General features: G+C 45.0%; 2 protein-coding genes across 12 annotated transcripts in view; both read left to right on the plus strand.

Annotated features, from left to right (window-relative positions):
* The window catches only part of TMEM229B (transmembrane protein 229B), a 33,012-nt gene extending 29,619 nt beyond the window's left edge, over positions 1 to 3,393 (plus strand). For all 8 annotated transcript variants that reach the window (XM_026849000.1, XM_026848998.1, XM_026848999.1 and 5 more), the window contains one exon: positions 654 to 3,393. In XM_026849000.1, coding sequence (XP_026704801.1) covers positions 654 to 1,184 — 531 coding nt within the window. In that variant the 3' untranslated portion in view covers positions 1,185 to 3,393. The remainder of the gene's footprint in view (positions 1 to 653) is intronic.
* RAD51B (RAD51 paralog B) overlaps positions 1 to 20,641 on the plus strand; it is a 451,378-nt gene that overhangs the window by 24,148 nt on the left and 406,589 nt on the right. The gene's annotated exons all lie outside the window — the stretch shown is intronic.

The raw sequence follows: 20,641 nt of genomic DNA on the forward strand, positions 1-20,641 counted from the left end.
GCCTAGCACAGTGGTACCAATTTATGTTTGGGCTACCACAGTTCGGCATCTGCCCTATCTTGGGGTGCTCTTTATCAGCAGGCAGCCTGTGAGGACTCTTTCAAGCATATTGTAAGAAGGAAGTTCCCATCAAGGTTGGGCTGACTGGGCATGTGACAGTAGAAGGCAAATATTGAGAGAGTGTGTTGAGACTGCTTATCTCAGTCTCTAAATGCTTAGGATTCAAAATAAGTCAGTAGTGGTCTTTACAGTGAGTTAACTTGTGTTGTAGTTGTCCCAGACCTGGTCTAGATTTGGTTATTAGACTTCTAGTGGAATGACTAGGTATTTTGCAAAGTGTAAAAAAGAAATAAGAGAATAAATAGATAATTATTAAGTACGTGGTATAGAACCAGAAGAAAGAAGTCTTCATTGAACAGAGACAATAGTGTGGGGTAGAACAGGATGTGACTTGTTGGATATGATTCTGTGAGTCTTTGGCTTTGATGGGCAGGAGGGACTGAGAGGGAAGGACCTTCTGCGCATTTGATTTATGTGATCATTTGTGAAGAGATTTTCAAAATTAGAAGGAAAATCTTAAGATAGTACTGCATGCTGTGGATGCTCCCAGTTAACAGTTCAAATACATTTCATGTCCCCCCCCTCCATTTCAGGGTGCCTGCTGGGGTGTGTGCAGAAGAATGGCTGCGGCAGAACCTCTGACCGCTTTCTCCCGATGGTACCTCTACGCCATTCACGGCTATTTCTGTGAGGTGATGTTCACAGCTGCCTGGGAGTTCGTGGTCAACTTTAACTGGAAGTTCCCAGGTGTAACCAGTGTGTGGGCACTCTTCATCTATGGCACCTCCATCCTCATTGTGGAGAAGATGTATCTATATCTCAAAGACAAGTGTAACATTTTAGTGCGCTGCTTCATTTACACACTTTGGACATACCTCTGGGAGTTCACCACCGGCCTCATCCTACGCCAGTTCAATGCCTGCCCATGGGACTATTCCCAGTTTGATTTTGACTTCATGGGCCTCATCACCCTGGAGTATGCCATCCCATGGTTTTGTGCTTCTTTCATCATGGAGCAGCTGGTGATCAGAAACACCCTGCGCTTGCGATTTGATGAGACTGCCGAGCCAGGGGCCCCCACCATCCCTGTTGCCTTGGCCAACGGCCATGTGAAGACTGATTGAGCAGTGACTCAGAACCACACTTAGCAATCTGAGAGAGCCCAGACCTCTACCATGGACTGTCAGCTCTGGCTCTGAGGTACTGCTCCTTGCTGTATGATAAGATTCATAAACCCCATTTTTCTAATGGGGGTGTGCATGGGATATACTAGAAAAAAAAAAAAAAATGGAACCAATAGATTTTCTATGGATTTTACTCTTTGGGCTCCAAGGACCAATATCAGTTACTTGTTAGTTAGGTCATTTCTGATTTTAACTTATTACAGATGAAAGCAGTCCTTTTGCTTACACTTTTATGTGGAGAAAGAAGAAAAAGAAATGCTACAGCAGAAATACATCCAAAAAGAAAAAAAACCCTAATTAGCGGATGGGCATGGACACACGCCAGCTAAGTTAGTGATTGGCTTATTCCATTAGGCAATATTCAGGTGCTTGCTTGCAACCAATACCTCCCGTGGGACCTGAGATGCTGCAGGAACAAGGAAAATCCATCTGCTGTTGAGAAGAACCTAAGACTGGCCGTCTGTTGGGGAGGTAGATGGTTTTCCCCTCGTGAGGTCCCACTGGCCTCTCCCCAGGTTCTTTGTTGCACCATGAAATAATCCGGTGCTGGACATCTTGCTGAATTTATACAGATCTTGTACTTTTTGAAATCTCAGTCCTGATATTCCCTAGATTTTTTTTTCTTTTTTTTTCTTCTTTTTTTTTTTGTTGTTGTTGTTAATAAAGGCCTTTATTGCCGAGTGAATTTTACCATAATCTGTGCAATCTGAATCTTGGCAAAAGGCACAAGAAATAGCATAAGTCTTCCCACCTCCTCTGTCCCCCCAGAGCAGACCTTGCCTGAGGGTCTGTTGCAGATTGCAGCTCCCATCCCAGCCGTGCAAACCTTGTAGAGACTGTACAGGCCACAGGAGTTTTCTGCCTTCCTTCCCAGGGATTTCTCTGTTTCCTCTGTTTCTGGTGATGTTGATGACTTACTCTGGCTGCAACCCATTGTATTTGAAAGTCGAAATCTTCATGTGTTTAATGTGGTATCCAGAATTTGATCCTCTGGCACTGACTCTCACCTTCCTTCAGCACTGGCAGGTCCTGGCTCAGTTCTGCCCACTGTTCCCCTCAGTGTATCACAAGGATTTGCTTTTTCTGCCCAAATTCTACTTTAAATAATACAGCCATATTGTCATGACAGTAATTGGAGGCAGCAAGAGATATGCCATGCTGCCTGATACATTATTAAGAAACCCAAATTACTCGAGCAAAGAATCCCTCTCTGAAGAGCAGGCATGCTCTGCCTGAGCGAGGCTTTTGAGTTAGGGTGGGAGAGCAGCAGTAGAGGGGTAGAGTGAGACAGAGTGCCTGTGGCTCAGTTGTAGAACTACCTGCACCAGGGACAGTTTGAAATTTAATTTACTGGGGACATTTGAGGAATACAGAAAAAGTTGCAGTGCAGGGAAAGTGCTTGATAGTGGCAGCCACAGGTTCATAATTCGCTCTGGCAAGTCTTGGCTTTTGAAATTAGCAACAAACATGGAGCTTTCAGCTGTCGGATGTATCTCACTCCTAACTGGTTTATGAGGAAAGTTTGCTGTAGGTGCCCTGTAGGGCCAGGTTAATTTTAAGTGTTCTTCCGACATAGTCAACAGAGCTGCCCCAGGGATCAGTTTGGCTTGAAATGCAAACGTGTTGTAGGATTCCACTCTTGTGCTGGAAATGGCTGGGCTATTTCTCTGTGGGTTCCCTGTCTCTGGTAGGGAGTGCTCAGCTGTGAACCTGCTCCTTGCTCTGGGGCATCCATTCCTGAGGGGAAAAGCACTCCTGGCCCTGTGAGAGGAATTGTTTGTTGGTTCTGCACTTACTAAGGCAGTGTTAATCCTTTTTTGTATCACACAGAGTGCTATTATTTTACTCCTCCTCTCCCCCTTCTCAGGTGGCATCCGTTGCTGGCAATGGACACATGAAAACACTGGTGGCAAGGAGCTAATCAAATGTGCCCTGGGGTATGCAGTGTCTCCCGAAGCACCCAGAATACTTAAGTGGGAATTTAGAGTTACTTGTTTTATAGTTCATTAAATGAAAAGAGAACAAACCTGAACAGCTTTTTTTTTTTCTTTCACGCTGTGATGCCAGTATTATGAAATCAGAGGAACAGCATGTAGTTTATCAGCCTTGATGGTCTCAGGTGAAACAGTCACCTCACACTGTACCTGGGAAAAAAAAGGCATGAGATTGGTACACGGGATAATGTAGATGACCTCTACTGGACCAGACCAAGAACTGCAAGGTGCAGGTGAGAGTCGGGATCTCCTCATTTTGGCCCTGGTTCTGTCATGGTCAGTAAACACAGTGTCTAGAGTTGGGTTGTCCTCTCACAGCACAGATTAAGTGCGGTGTTGTTTTGCCTCCTACACTACCCCTGCATCATCTGAAACCCTCAGCTTCATAGAAACATCATTAGGATCCTTGCTTTTTCCTTAACTGTTATAAAACTCTTTTAAAAATGAGTTAATGTGGTTTGGTGACTCCCAGCTGCAGCTGGGACTGTGGGAGGAGGAGGGGTGGCTGTCCACAGAACTAACCTGGTGCACAGTAACAGTCATGTGTCTTGACTTTAGAAAGTCCCCATGAAATGACACTGATTTTTCTCAGTGATGTAATATTTGGATGCTCAAACTACGGAGGGGTTTCCCAACAGCATCTAGTATTTTATTCCATTATCCTTATTGCCTGTGCCGTTGTAACAGCTATTGTAGTCTGCTTTCCACTGATGTACCACCCAGCTATTGCATCCTCGTAGAGTGTAATTTATACCCAGAAGTGCACTTTACTTGCAGCTTGCACACCAGAAACAGAAAGGGACCGGCAAATTCTTGATAAATCAATTCAAATAATTATACATAATACCCTGTACCTAATGCAGCAGGATTAGCCAGACTTTGCCTTTCTGAGTAACGTGGCTGCAGTCAGAGCTTTGTCTTTTCTGCAAAATCTCCCTTTTTGATACATGTGATGCTTCTTATAACATCTTACAGAAGTGCCCAGAGCACATTACCGGGATCTCAGTGGCAGCTCAGTGAGAGCTTGGGAGCTGGACTGAAGTTGTAGAGACATTTACATTGAGAAGAAGAAAAACGCACAAGGCCTAACATTTGTTTGTACGTGTATGTTCCTCAGTAGATTAAAGTTGCCTGTTTTGAGTTCACCAGCAATAAAAAAACCTTGTGATTTATCCACCTTGTCCTAACTGCAGCAAGGAGAGAGTGGCCCATTGTTGCTTTTCTTTTCTGGTGGGTGGTGGGATATGGACTCTAATTACCCCAAGGTTCCAGTTTTGCCTCCCTTCTCTTGCTTACCTCTTGCGTGGTCCACCCTAAAGGATCTCAAAGTACATGGTGAAATACAGAGGCTGGTGTCCTGTGCACAAGAGGCAGTTCAGACGTTACTGGGATGTCTGTTCATACTCCAAAGATTGTGCCAGAGGGAAATGGTTGATGTGCAGCAGAACCAGGCTGCATTTTGGTGTTTGTTGTTACAGTTAAGAGATGTGTATATACATACCAGGTGTGCTGTTGCACCTTTGGCCTGAGTGCGTTTTGTAATTAAAGCAGAATAATCCAGTCAAGGTTTTGCTTGACAAGTCCTGTGACTATTAAAAGGTGAGAAAAGACTGCAGGGCTTTAACTGCTTTGAGAATTAGGAAGTGGGTGACTGAAGTCCTGAGTTCAACAGCATTGCTCTGCTGCTGACTGGTTTTCTGAAACCTGCACAGAAAGAAAGGGGATTTCTCCGTTCACGGGAACTTCTGCCCTTACTGTACTATGAATAAAACATAAGCCACCACTATGATGTGAACTGAAACCAATTTTTTTTCTATTTTTGTTTATCCTGGGCCCTGAATGCATGCAGTATGCCCTGTATTCAAGGGGGATGCTTGCAGACCGGAGTTCTTTGCTTCCAGTTCTGCCTGCAAACTGCAGCTGAACCATCTGAGGAGACTACCCTCTTCCCCTGCCTTCCTGCACATCAGCAGCTACCAAATACTGCGATCCATCCCTTGTTGTAGAAGGAAATCTCTGGTGCAGGCCTGGCTAAATCAGAAGCTGTTGCCACTGTGCTTCCCCTCGCCCAGCTGCTTTGGCACCTAATGACTGGTATGGTCACAGAGCTGGGGAGATCTTGGGAGCGTTGTCCATGTTTGGGAAATAGTCTCTATTTGCACCTGTCTTCCCTGCTCCTCTTGAAGTGTCCTTAGCCAGCCCCTGGGGAAGGAACCTTCCCTTCCATCCATCTCCCACCCCAGGGAATGGAGCAAGTTCTGCTGCTGCCCGGGAGCCTCAGCACCATGCAAGGTTTTAAGCTAAGAGAGGTTGGTCTCCGCTTGGGCAGGGGAACAGTGATTTTAAGAGCTGTAAGGCCCTGGGCTTCAGGCTTGTTACTAGGAAGTCATCCACAGTCATGACAGTGAATTTGTATCATTGTGGAATGGCTTATTTCTTCTAGGATGGCAAGGGTTTGCTTCATCAAGGGTTTGCCCACTCAGTTCACAGCTTTGTGAACAAGAGGAAAGTTACAGAAGCAGGTGGTGCCCCCAGTACCTGCTCTGCTTGTGGCTCCTGGGCAGCTAGCACAGATGCCAAAGGAGGAAGTGCTATCTTGACAGAAGTCCTAGGGAGCGGCTGGGGATGTACTGGTTAGTTTGTGTCAAAGGCACCACTTCTTCAAATACAAAGCTGTGCTTCCCCACTGAGGTCTTTACTACCTGCAGCAATGCAGAAGTTATATGCTTGCTCCAAAGTACATGATTGCCTGAACTTCCTCTGAAGTAGAAGGGATATTTAAAATCTCTAGTCCTCTTTTTCCCTGGGAGATTCCTGACTTACATCTCTGTGGAAAAATACATCACCTAGAGATATACAAGCTAGTGCTCATTAAGCCAGTATAGGTACTGAAAGCCATACAGCGCTGTGCTCCATCTTGCTAAGTTAATTGTGTTGAAAAGCAGAATACCTTGGCCCACAGAGCATGCTGCTATGTGGCTATACCACTTCAGCACCTGAATTAGTACAAACACCTACTCAGGAATGCATTTTGCCTTACAAAATGTACTCTCAATTCCATGGGTGCCAGTGGAAATGTTTGTCATGCTTTAAGAGGGAGAAAGACTTGGGATCCTGTATAAGCTTCATCACTGCTTAAGATCTTACTTGAAAACATTTTGTTTAAAGTTTCAGCTATTTAACCGAGACCTTAGAGACTAGATGTGTGACAGCCTTGGAGAAGGTCACTAGCATCACACAACTGTAGATGCGTTGCTAATGTGTGCTGTGCAGCTCCAGTGCACAGCCAGGCTGAGATTCTGCCGCCCAAGGACTGTGAGGAGTGGAGGTGTGATATGACCACTGCTGGTAACGGTGGCAGAGCGAGGACTGGTGGTGACATCTGCATTCCCAAATCTTCAAGGGCTGGACAGGTTGGAAGCAGCTCTTCCATGTTCTCCTTATTTGGGACTTCTCCCAGGTCTAAAGCAAACTGGCAGGTTTTTTATTCTAAAAGAAGCAGAGTCCTTACTCTGGAGTCTGGGTGGCTCACTCCTCCTTTTGTAGCCACTGGATTTTCTGATGTGAATGGCCTTCATTAGCGTCTCAGAAAACAGCAGTTTTTAAATGGTAATCCCAAATGCTTGACGTCAGTTTGTATTTATGCTTTAGTCAATTTAGGAGCTAAAGACCCTTAAGTATCTGGTGCTGCTGGTTTTTTATACTGTTGTGTGGCATGCTGTCCTGCTTTGATGCTATAATGAAGAAGAAAGAAGCAAATACAAGCAATGTGCTCTTTAATAAAAAAAATAAACATACGCAGTTGAGACAATATTTATTAAATATGTGAGCTGAGATACTCATAGTGCTTGTAGATCTCTGCCCTTTCAAATATGGGACAGTTTCCAATGCCGAATTTCTCTCCTTTCTGTTTAATCTGCTTTTCAACACATCTATATTGCTACTTCAGTATAGTTCTTTACCTAGTATTTTAGGGATGAGAATAACAGTATTTGCCTTCCTTTTTCAGTCTTCACTGAAGGATCTCTAAGTGCTTTTCACAAGCTAGTGAAATAATTCTCCTTTCAGGCCTTAAAGTAGGTCAGGATTAACCCCAAATAGCACAGATCAGGAGCTGATGAAAATGTCCTGACAGCTCCCAGGTCATGTCAGACCTGAAAAAGGGAGTTAAGATTTTACCAGTTCACCAAGTCTCCAGATTTGACGAGTGAGTTAAGTTCCAAGAAAATTGGGGAACCAGGAAAGTGCTACCCAGTTTCCACTATCTGAAGCTGTCCCAGAAATGGTTTTGTACATCATCACATCGCTCCAGCTGCCCAAGTCAAAGCTGGCACATGAAGGGACTGTCAAAGCTGATAGGCAGCATGGTTCTGTCTTGTACAAAATAGGACTGATTTCCCTCTGTTCGCTAGATAATCCCATCTCCATCAGTAGCGTACTTTTGGGTAAATATTCTAGGGGCAACAAGCCATGTTAGAGACTAAACTGAGGTGACCATCTGCTCTGTCAGCTCGTGTCAGCAGTTACTGCAGAGCTTACCTATGTTGCTGTTTCTGTTGTCAGACCACTCGTCTGGTACCACAGCTCTTCCTATTGCTCCTGTTTCTCCATCAGCTTCTTTGGTAACTTGTCCCTTTCCAGTCACAGGTACCCTAAGCCTCCTGTCTGAACCCCACCCTTGGCAATTTAAGACAAATGGGCTGATTGCTGACAAGCTGTAGCTTCCATTAAAGTCCACAACTGCTGCAGTTGTCAGTGCTTTGGAAGGCAGAAAACACATTACACACTTGTCTTCAGACACAAGTATAGCAGCAAGTTTGCAATTATTATTCAGTGCTTTTGCTATAACATCGACACAATGGTGCCTATTAGGCTTTCAGGGCTGAATTCAGCAAAATCTCCCATCAATCTCTTGAGTTTCAGTGTATGTGGAATAAGACATAATTTCAACTGATCCTTCATATAAATGCATATACACATAGTGAGCGTGTGTGTTTGCATGTATAAAAATAGCTGATGGCCTCCATGCTGCATCACTGACTGCATCCCAAGTTCTACTGGCAAAGAAAAGCTATCACCTGCTTAGCTGCCAACAGCAGCCTCGGCCCACTCACTGCCACCTTCCTGAGCATATGCGATCCAGAGGAGATCCAGAATGAATCTCTGCATACACATGAAGCAGGTTAAGATCTGAGTTGATAGCTTTTGACCTTACAAGCTGCATGTCTGCATACTTTGGTACATGGGAAGGCCTCAGTTTGCTTTGGCAGGGTGTTAAAGCCTCTTACTGATGAGCACCCAGCTCAGAGAGGCGGGTTAGGCCCATGTTTTTCTAACATGTTTTACGTAAGGCTTTTAAATCAGATTAATGTATCTGGCAAACATGCCATACTATCCTGCTCCATCTTTAAAGAGGAGTTATCACCTTGGGAACCTTCTGATGTCTTTGCTATGGTTTGTCTTACCCTCTGTGCACTCTCTTATTGCTGATGAGAGTGCTGTGTACTCAGCCTGAGTCAGACCCATCCACTCTTCCTCAGCTAAAGCATCAACTGAAAGTACTCCCACCCAGGCTGCTGTGCTGATCCTCAGCATCCTTCAGTTCTGCTGCTGCTCCACTGGTGCCTACCTGCCATCTCCACTCTCAGTCACACTGCAATTTCTCCAGGCCACGACTTGTCCTTTTGTTGTAACATTGATGTGAGCCTGTCCCCAACAGGATATGTAAGTGCTATGTATCATAGTAAGCATTAAAAAAAGTCTCTTTAAGAATAAGAGTAAACATTTCAGCTTTGTTCCACTAATAAAACAGCTTGGCCAAAATGTCCATGAGGTACCTCTGTTGCCCCTTTCCATCCAGCCTTATCTCCCTGCGTCACACAGGAGGGCAAATCCCTGCTGATGACTCGAGCATGGCAGTGGCGCCAGTGGAGGGGAGCACGGCTGGTGGCACCCTAGGACTTTTCTCCCTGGGACTCCTCTGCATGTGATGCACGGGTGTCCACATTAGTCAGATGCTGGCATGCTCTAGCAAAATGGATTTTTAATGTTATGGGACAGTCATCTGGCTCTTCAGCAGAGGCTGATTAGAGTTAGCATGGTAATTATATTTATATTTTTGTTGGCAAATGTGATGACAAAGCACAGCTGCCCTTTGATCTCACAGTAGGCAGCGTGGCCCCCAGCAGTGTGCTTATGACAGGGCTTTGTGCTGTGTGACTGCTGGAAGCAGCACAGACATCTCCAAACGCCAGCATAGGCTACTGTTGTCCTGGCCACTGGTCTCTGGGCAAGAGCCATGCCCGCACCCAGCATGATGCTGTTGGTGAAAGTGGTGTTGTCACTACATTGTGTCCCAGCAAGGCTGCCTGTGACCTTACGGCTGCCCGCAAAGCCAGCGGGAAGCCTGGCCTTGGCTGACACCATGTATGGTCCATTAAACCCGATTTCTCTGCTTTATGTTCCATTGCCTCAGTCCTGTCCTTCCTCTCCGCCTCACCAACTGCCTCCTGGCAAGGTCTTACCACATGTTAGGGCTTTGGTGTTCGTCTCAACTTCCTGGTTTGGATCTACTGACTCAATCCTTGCCACTTGACAACTTTTCCTTGGCCGGGGCTCCAGAGCACTATAATCTCCAGCTCTTCATTGTCACCTTCTCATAGCCTCTCTGTTGTCTCTCCTCCTCCTTGGGGATCCCTGCTCAGCTCAGCTCAGCCCCCATCTAATTACACAACTTTTACTGCCATCTCCTCACGTCTCAGACTTCTGCCTCCCTCCTAGCTTGTCACTACCTCTCTACACCTGCATTTTTATCAGCTTCTCCATCACCTCTGTCCGAATGAGCTACCAGCAACTCAAACAGCCTGTAGCCAGACCGGACTTATGCTCTTTTGCTTCTCACGTTTCCTGCTCTCATCCTTTCTCCCTGGCAGACACATAACAAATGGGAAGCAGACACATTTTCAACCTTCTCTTCTGCTCTTTCTTATTTGCCTGGCCTTACCACCTCATCTCCATCCCCTGAGGTCTCCCTGCTGGGCTGGTGTTCTGTATGCCTGTTTCCCATTACACAAGATGTTTTCTTCAGCTGACCTGTTAGAACATACCCTTCTCTCCATGTCAATCTGTCTCGCTAGCCCTACAAAACCCAGCAAATTAAATCATCTGCATATCTATTTCACATATTTCTGAGTGAGATACTAATCCCTGCATAGTGAAAGGGTCATATGTACAAAAGGGGAAATGAGGACACCAGCATTAAAGGGAGAAGTAAGCCTAGGGGAGACTGAGAGCAAGGGCAGGGCACATGTCAAGGAGGCAAGTTTACAGTGTTGAAAAAAAAAATGCAGAAAATGGAAACAACAGCAGATCAAGCCACATCTATGGTCTTTCCTTGACAGTTCTGCATTTAAGCTCTTACTTTTTCCTGCTCCTTGCACATGTGTCTTCAGAGCAGAGACCACGTCCTCCAACTGGCTCAAAAAAATGTATAAAGAAATAAAAACACAGCAGACATCCATTTTCTCTGTGGCTTCTGTGATAACGGACACCTCCCCTTCCCTTTCACCCCAGTGGTAAAGCTGATGTGTCAGCCAGCCCCGCTGGTGAAGGCAGCCCTCCCAGGCCTCCTCGCTGAATGCTCCGTCTGAGCTTCTGCCCCTGGGTGAGCAGGAAAGCTCTTTCCAGCTTCCCCAGCACAGCTCATGTACCAGGCAGGTCCCAGCGGGTGAAGGATTTGCATGTGATGCCGTTACAGTGACCTCCCCAAACTCAGCTCCATTTCCCATCTGTTGTGTGCTATTACTTTCCCAGGACACAAAAGCAGGTGAAATGTCTGTGGGATGCCACAGAAACCTCTTGGGCTGCAGCCGTGGTGAAATAACCCTCCTTAAAGCAAGAGAGAGAGAGATCCTTTTGTGTGCAAGAGCTCCTTTCAGATTGGGTTGGGTTTTTTTATTGCCCTGCAAAGGATTCTGCAATGAGTGAGCTGGAGATTAGACAGTTGCATCCCAGTCATATTTTCACACAACGCAGACAGCAGATGCTTCAAGAAGATTATATTTCTTCATGTACATTGGGTCTCTGGGGAGATTACACATTCAGGGTCAAGGGCTTTAGGGGGCTGGCTCTATGGCCCTGCAGGAGGATTTTTATGTTTCCAGCAAAAAATATCTGTAAAGCACAGGGTGTTCTGCCAAGCCTGCTATATGGAGTCAGCAGGAAATGCTGCTCCCGAGAGAAATTTTACCTACAGCTCTGTCAGGGATAGCTTTTATTATAATAATACCAGTTGATCAAATAGCCCCCTGTGCTGCAACACCTTGCAGCCTGAGTATTGGGACTGAGCCTGAGCAGAGAGGCAGCGCTTACTCATTGGACTGTAAAAAGGTTATTTATGTGGGGGAAAAGTGTCTGCCTCTGTGAAGGCAGGCAGAAGTGGGCACTTTGTAATAGTACAGTGGTTTTGAAATGCAGGTATCTTGGCCAATGCAATCATCAGCTGGCCAGCACAGAAGACCTTGCAAGGGAGAGAATTACGTCCAAAAACGCAGCAAAAGCCCTGACAGGGTCCCCACTGTGATGATCTAAATTTTAACGAGGTTTTACAAAGAAGATGCCTCCTCCTACTCCCAATCCTGCACGACTATTAATTTATCTGCTTTGTACATTGAGGGATTAAGACTCAGCAAGCATTGCTAGAATGTGAATTTCCAATTCCACAAGACATGAATCCAAACCTTGACACCTGCCCCTCTAAAATCCAGTCTTGAGAATATCAGTAACTATCAATAAAACTAAAGTACAGATATAGGCACTCCAGGGCACCAGCTCAGAGCTGTGGTGCTCAGAAGCCATTGGAGCCCCCATCCAGCACCAGCCTGGCCCAGTGCAGGCAGCTGGTGAAACTGGACTATTCCAACAGGGAGTGCCTGTGCAGCCCAGCCACTTGCAAGGCAAAACCATACACTAGCACAGACCTGGGTCTTCCCACTCCAGTTCCTGAAAGAAAGGAAAAGGTAGAGTCCTTGGTCCGGACTAATTTCTCTGTGGTTCTGTGTCTCCTACAGTCACTCACAGCTCACAGGCTTAGTGTAAAATGCTACTATATCACAAAGGGTATGTTTTATGCTCACTGGATGCTGAAATAAATAACAGCACTGGATGAGAACCAAGGGGAACATGGACCTCACTTACTACTAAATCCTACCTCAGACAAAGCTGCTTCAAATTTTCGTGAGTGTTTTCCTAAGGAAGGAGCATCCATTAACCAAGGAAGCCAGGATTTATCTCAAGTGCTGAAACCTGCAGGGCAGAAAGTAGCTGGTTTTAGCAGGTGTCCTCCAAAGCCTGCAGAGCCATATGGGGCTTTGGTTTGGCTGTGCATTGTGACTGGCCTTCAAACATGAACTGCCCCACCATGTTCCCCTCACCCTCATGCACAGAGTTTAATGGTGCCAGAGATGGTAAATGTCAGGAAGCATTTGTGTGGTGGAATCTAGAAACTAGGATTAGGTAAAGCAGTGGTCATAAGAGAGGCTGCATATATATTAAAGCGCCCTTAAATAGATGTCACAAATAGCCCTGATTTCTGTCTTTACCCTGCAAACAGCTGCCATGTGCTATAGTCCCCTTGTAGGGAAGTAAATTTAGCAATGAAAAAGGGATGTTTCGGGATGCCTGTCAGAATGTGCTTTCCTGGCACCTATCCCATCCCCTTGCTAAGGATCAGCCTCAGGGGACCAGGGGGGTCAGGACATCCCTGCCATATCTCCTAGCAGAACAGGGGGTCTGTGGTAGTTCTCTGAGCTCCTCCAGTCATCAGACCAGATAGAAACTCCATGTTTGGCTATGATCTTTGGATCTAGATCTCACCTTTTTCAGGCTTGGGAGTAAACGAGCTTCTGAGGGGTATGCCTGAAGCACAGTTATTCAGAAGCAATGCAGTAATAAATTTAATTTAGTCAAGTCATCAGTCCTCCCACCTTGGTGTATATAAACAATGTCTTGCTCTTCTTGGATTCCTTCAATATCCACAGTTTTGTGGCTAAAGTGGTGGCAGCAATTTCCTTTTTTCTCCATTTTTTAAACAGGCAGAAGGAGGAATGGAAGCACTGGTAAGCAGGGGAAGTTAGCAGTGGGGGAGAGACTGAGGGAATTCATGCCTATCCTAACCTATTTTTTCCATGTCTTTTAAAATATGTAGTTTTGATGTTATGTATTGACTTCGGTTGTTGACAGACTGCATGAAAAGAGCCAGCGTGCTACTCCAGGCATTTTTGGCAGATATGAAGGAAAGCTATCCAGTTAAGATCAGCATCTAACCCACAACAAAGCTTAATCTCCAGCCAAAAGCTTAATCCAACAGAAACCAAACATCTGCCCTTCTTGGCTTCTGGGGTGGCTCCAGAATTTTTCATCTCTGCCTCCTCCCAGATGGCAAAGCAGTGCATGTGCATTCACTGTGTGGTTTAGGTAAGAGACTGGGGTGGGGTGGCAGATGCCAGGCTCTCAGAATTACAGCTACGAAACCTCAGACTGAACCATACGTAGATCTAGTACAAATAACAGTATCCCTCCCTTGCTCTGTAAAACCTTCTGCTATTTCTGGCCTTTCTCTCCCAGTGTCTCTTTTCATACACAGCAGATTGAGACCATTATCCCTGGAATAAGAGTGTGCACACTGCTTTTTTTTTCACTGTATCTCATTCCTGACCTCTGCTGCTTTTTTACTATTCTAGTCCTGGTTTATAATAGGAAATTGAAAGCCCAAAGATTTTCTTCACATCTGACATTCATTCATCTTCTGAGCTTCTTTTTTTCCCTTTCAGTTTAAAGGTAGAGAGAAGGAAACAGCCAAATCTGTGTGTTTATGGTCCATATTTTTAATGCCCAAACTCCTGATTCTGTTCTTAGTCTTGCTTTGTGTAACTTTACTTATTTCACTGACCTTATTCTGGGTCCTCACCAATGTAAGAAGGAAGTCAGATGTTATATTAAAAGAGTATTTGTTTTAAACATAACATTGAGAGTTACGACAAACAAGCCTCATGCTCATCTGCCCATTTCCCAACCCTGATGACTTGTCTACATTCCTGATCTTATCATTCAAACCCAGATATTCAAAAAGTGACCACAGATTTAGAGTGTCTCAAGTTTTACCAGTTTGGGACATCTTTATCCTGATTTTCTTCAGATGGCTCTAGTTAAAAGTATGGCATCTCTGGACCCCTGGGGCTGAAAGTATTTCAAGCTGGAAGCCCTAAAATCAAGCCAGCTCAAATCAGAGGCTTTTAAAAATCATTTGGCCTTTGTATGCAAATTGGTGAATGCCTGCTGAGAGGTGATGGAAATACGCAGCTCCCAGTGGAAGCTGAATGTCAGCCAGTTGAATTAAACCTTTGGTACCATAAGGCTGTTGAGTCACACAGCCTAGGATGCACCAGTCCCTGCTGATGCCATGACAGCACAGCTATGATGAAAGTCAATGATGAATGCAGGATGGCTCCATCTTCTGTCAGCTCAGTGGCACCTTCCCTTATAGTGCACTTTATTTTGTGAGGCTGGGAATGTTCTCGTTTCATGCCCTTTCTTCCCTCTCGAGTGTGAAAACTCCTGAGGTTTGGGGAAATATGCCTTCAATGACTGGATTGGATTGGACTGTGATGCTTCTTGCAGATTTATAAGCCTATGTCCTAAAGACCACCGAAACAAAAGTTTAGTTATTGGACAATTAATAGGACCCCAGTTCAACAGAACAGCTAATCAAGCATTATTCAGCTTCTTGCTGTACAAATGTCCTATTTCACTTCAATTAAGTATAGGCTTAATTTGCTGCATAGTTAATTTAAGATAATTTTCTGTAGCGATTTAGAAAATAGCTCTGACTCTGTAAAATCAATTTGTCATGGGTAGTCAACGTAGGGTGAGGATAATGTGATCACAGCTATGGCATCATGCCCAAGCAGTGAATGGCAAACACCCTTGCCTGGATACTCTCTATTGTAATTGAGTTTGTGGTAGTGGAGTCCTGGGGTGATATATGAATATATTACTGCTGTCCACTCATCCCAGTAAAATGGATAAGAAGCACCATGCTTCAATGTAAAAAATATTCACCTCAAATTAATTTGATGTCTTCTTTCCTTTGTAGGTAAGTTCTTTTATAATTATCCACTAAGAGTTCTCTTGCACCTGTTTGCCAACACTGCTAAGACACAGGATACTGGGTCTCTGTTTTGATCTTGTTTGAGACTGCCGAGTTGCTCGTAGGTGGTGTGTGGGAGTGAGTAACATTCAGTTGCAAGGCATGAAGCTATCTCATTCTTTCAGGGCCAGGCACAAAAATGTAAGGCACAAGCACTGTGGGAGTGGAGACCTTTCTCTGCTTTCTCTGCCCAGGTTTGGTGGTTTCTCTTCTCTTCCATGACACTCAGCCACCTCTGGAAACAGTTCAGCAACATCTTCTGGTAGGATGGTGAGGACATCTGGAGCAGCTTCCTTTGTAGTCTCAGCCATAGGGATCTCATTAATCACTTTAGAAAGAAGTAGAATGAAAAGCATGCAAGAACCGAAGGCCCCAGACTGAAACAATTCATGGAATGAAATGTTCCAGCTTTGTTTGCTTGCTGGTTTGTGTGTTTGTTGTTTGAAATAAGAGCCATTGGGCTCAGTTCAGCTGCTGGGCTATCAGCGATTAATCTGTAACATCACAAAGTGAAGACCTCCTTCCAAAAACCAAGCCACTTTCACTGCCATTGCTGATTTGGAACATGCTCCTCAGGTGGTGAGCTGAGCAAAAATAGTCAGTCATATTAGGGTAGTTTTTTACATTATACATGAATAAGTCTGCCTTTTTTTCAAGAGCACTCCCATTCCTGGCAACTGCACAGAGATGAGTGTCTGGGATCTATCCTTCTCTGCTGGTGTTGTCCAAGCAAAACAGCTCATCTCTTGGTAAAGTCCACCAGCTCCCGTTGTCTCTTTTCTCCACTGAAGAACTCCACAGATGGCGCGAGGGCTGTACCTGAAAGCAACAGATGTCCTACTGTAACTGCTAAAACCAGGCACCAGCAGCACTAATTTCGTGGTGTCTGTCTTTGTGTGTGATGACAAGGGGTACACAGTGCACTTTCTCTGCTGGTCGCTGTAAGGTGCTTGGATTTTTCTAGTCTAATTGTGACTTGTCAATAGAGGCTGGCTGCTGTGAAGGATCACAGGGTGACATGCTGGGTGCGCATGTCCCTAGAGAACTGGGCTGATCAAAGGGGAACCACTGAACTGCTGAGTTTGCTTTCATAGCTAGTCACAGTGAAACAGATCAGCTTCATAGGACAAAAGTCTAAATATAGCTCAAGTTTCTCTGAGTAATAGGATATGTTACAGCTTTTACATGCTTTAGCAACAAAAAGCTGCAGTGGGGACCTAAGGGTTACCTTAGTCAGATATTATCTACTTTGTGCAATGCTCCTAAAAGCCTACTGCTGTGATATTTGCCATTTCTTGGTCTATCTCAGCATCCCAGGGAAAGCTGCAGAAAATTTTGTGGTGAGAGTGGCAAGGTCTGGCAATTGCAGATATCACTATTGGGACAACCCCAGCACCTCAGTAAACAGAAATTCAAGACAAGGCAGCAAAAAAGGGGTGCATGTAGGGCATAGGCGAAAGGCAGTTGGAGGCCAGATTTGGTTTATGCAGGGTAAATTGAGTTTAGAGTGTACAGGTAAAGATCTGCTCTGGTAACAACAACTCCACGCTGATTATCATGCTGCTGCTCTACCAGTTCATGGCTTTCTCATCTAACAGAAACTTAACAGGTAAATATAAAAACCCCAAAGACTTGAATGATCCCTGCTGTCCCTTTAAACAGAAAAAGCTAAAGGAAGTATGAAGCTGGTCTTGGAGGGCAATCTGCTTGATGAGTACAAGCTAAAAGCAGAATAATCCCTGAGGTCTCTCATTTTTTTTTGCTGTAGTTTGGTCAGAAAGCAAATGCAGCTGAATTTTTCAAAGCTGTAATGTGCAGGTGGGTCTGTCCTTCTGCCTGCAATAGCACCGAAGGTGGCTAGTCTGCTGTTCTGTAAAAAGGGTAGGAGGTACAGATGCTCTCTTTCAAAAACTCTGCATTGCTGCTGAATATTTCTGAAACAGTTTTGGGGGTGATGGATAATTCTGAATCTACAGTGGCACGTGTGAAGAGGTGGAAAACAGGCCTTCTGCCTATCCTGAGAAAAAAAGCTTCTTTTTCCAGGGTGTAAATGTGTGTGGTCAGACAAGTCCTCACTAATATTTAAGGAGGACTCTTTATAATTGGGTTTAATCCTTACTGAGCAGAAGGAAAAAGCTTAATTGCCTGGGGAGAAGCCTTTATCTGGTCCACAGACTGTTCAGAGGACTAGGAGGGGGGGAGAATCAGTCAGAATGAGAAGATGGGATTTTCACAGGTCTGTTCTTGATCTGTTTATTATAGCCAATGATAACAGTGAGGTTGTGCTGAGCAACTTGTAGAAACAACAGAAGGATGGTTTCCTTTCTCTCTACCCCATCCCTGGAGCAGATGCATCTGGGAAAGTCTCAAGTGAAGTAGCTTGCTAAAGCTGTGCTGGTATGGATGGCATGAAAATAAAGCATTTTTAACCAGGGTACAGGCCTCTTTGTGAGATCCTTTAAATTAAATTTTTTGAGATGGGGAATCCTCAAAGGGTTGGAAGTAAATCTCCATCTCCTTTGGGGAGACAGCAAGGGAGAGAATACTTCATTGGAGGTTCCTTTGTGTATCGTTACTAACCAGCCTCTTGGAACCTTAACCCCAGGAAAGCATGGGCTGGTCTATAATCGCTTTCCAGTCTCATGAGTACATGGGTGGCTTTTCTTTAAAGAATGTGCTAGGCATCAAGGAATAAGAATATATTAGACTAATTAGACACTAGTCAGCAAGCATAAGGTGGGGAAATGATCTGAGTATCTGGATTACCCTTGTGAGTAAGAACTGGTGCTGTGTTCTCGTAGAGTCAACTCTTTTGGGGAGACACTTTCCTTTCACAGGGACAGGGGAACACTGCTCATTTTAAGACAAGAATTGATAATTGGAAAATAGTAATAAACCTGAGGACTGTAGTCAGTATCAGTGAGCTGATGCTGTGTTAGTAATTAAGTGAATGATCTGAAATGTTCCAGAATGTGAAACAATTATCTGAAGATGGTCACAAAAGGCTGTCTTGGGTTTGAGGAAGAAACTTTTCTGTGGGTTCTGTTCCAGAACTGAAAAATTTTGCCATTATCTTTCCAATTCTGGAGCCTTGCAGAATTACTTAACTGCTGAGTATTTTGTTAAGAACTGATAAGCATTTAATCTGGTGCCCTTCAAATCAGACTCTGTCCCTTTTGGCTTGCTCATTAGCAAGCTAATCACCATTCCCTTTTTCATTGTAATTGGTGTGTTTGATCTTAGAACACTCAGCTTCTATGAGACTTGGGTTTGTTGTTGCTGTTATACTTTCCCTTTCTGTAAGTCTTGCTCCAGTGTTGCCAGTTTAAAGGACCTTCTTAAATTAATGTGGTGAAGCTCAGTTCTTATAATTATCTCTTAACTTTATTAATCCTTTCTGAGTTCCAAGGGCAGCTAAAGTTTTAGACTAGAGCTGTATCATGCATGACACATAAGTCTATTGGGCTGGCACTACTTACTCTGTTTACAGTCTAAATAGGTAAAACCAAACCAGAAGGAAAACAGATACCCTATCATTAAGGGCCTTGAACAAGGTCACAGAGCAGAGCTGTTTGCAGAGCGCCCTGATTCCCCAGTGACTACTCTTCTAGTCAAACATATGGAAGCTGTGGAGCTGCCTCCTTGTGTTGCTGCTCGAGAATGTTGATGGTGACAAGGCATATGGGGACACTTCTCTGATTATCCTCTGGATATATAATATTAACTTTCACGAGTTACACTGAGAAGATGATGGATGATTATTTGCCACTAGGCTGCAAGGTGTATCTGCCTATCAGAGAAGTAGAGAGTGGAACAGTCATGACTCCACTGAGAAATGAGATGCAAAGAACTTGCAGGAGAGGCACCAGAATATATTGGTTTTGCTTGCAAATCTTCTAACCTACCTGGCCGGTAAGATTTGCTTGCCTCGCAAAACAGTTCTCTGGTTTAATACAGGCATTCTGTTTTTGTAGAAGATGGGAAGGAGGCGTGTTGACCTGGAAGTGAAGGGGAAGGAAGCCCTGCTGCATTTGTGGGCGGGAAAAAAGTCATCAAGGCAATGTTACTTTTTCCTGCACCTCTGATGTGAAGGTAGGGCTCCTGCTACCCCCTGTACCATGCAGGAAATAGCAGTCCATGACGGTTACACTATGGGCATGCCCTCCTGTTTCCACTGAAACTAAACTGCAGCAACAGACATCCTTTCCTTTCCCTTAGACAGCTTTTGTGGATCGTGACTTAGGTTTTTCAAGTCAACTTTTAAAGGCCAACTACACTAGGAGGAGCTCTTCCTCCATTTCATCTATTTCCTCCCTGTTCAGCTACCTCTTCACTAAAGCTCTGAATTGCTTTTGTATGGGCTGCTTACTCCCAGTCCAGCTTCTTAAATCCTCTGGACTTCTTTGGGCACCTAAGCTCCCTTAAGAGTATGATTCCACTGACCTTTTTTGATACTACGGTTGTTGGGCACATCATGATAGTCAGCTTCTTGGTTTCTCCTGTTTGCTAGTTTGAAAAAGTGGCTGAAGTATTCTGTGTTTCCCAGCTTCACTGTAGCATTTCTTTTTTAGTGCAGAAAAAAACCCAGTTGTGCAGTTCTCAATGCACAGGCCTTCAGTAAATGTCCCAGGTAATATTGGCGTTTTTTCCCCTTTTTTCATAAAGTCATTTGAGCACTGATTCTCCCTGTCGCACTCACATTACAGGGTGATGGCTTCTTCAGTCAGAAGGCATTTCTCCCAGAGCTGGCAGCAGACCAGATGTTTGTAAGCCCTCAATTTGAAGAATCAGCATTCCACTGTTCTTTGCTAACAAATGAATGTACGCATAGCCCTCTTCATGCTGAAGCTTTCAAGTTTTGTAGATGCTTTATGTGCAGAGGACAGTACGCATTTCCAGGGTAAAGCATGGGCGCACTGTAAAAGGTAACCCCCGCGGATGCCCGCATCGTTTCTGTGCCCGGAGCACACTTAGGTACTCCACCTCAACAGCCTGACCCGGCGGCTGCCGCCCCCGGGGAGGCGCTCACGTTCACGAGCGGGGGAATAAACACCCAACAGCCCCTCGGGCTCTCCTTCTCCCCAGAGCTGCGTCCCTTCCGCGGGAGCGGGTGCAGGAGAGGCGCTGCCCCGGACGGAGGAGGCGGCCGCAGGGCCCCCACCGGGCCACAGCCCGAGGGCCGAGTACAGCCGCCGCCG

This window comes from Athene cunicularia, assembly GCF_003259725.1.
Source record: "Athene cunicularia isolate RWA chromosome 5 unlocalized genomic scaffold, athCun1 chr5_part1, whole genome shotgun sequence".
Lineage (NCBI taxonomy): Eukaryota > Metazoa > Chordata > Aves > Strigiformes > Strigidae > Athene > Athene cunicularia.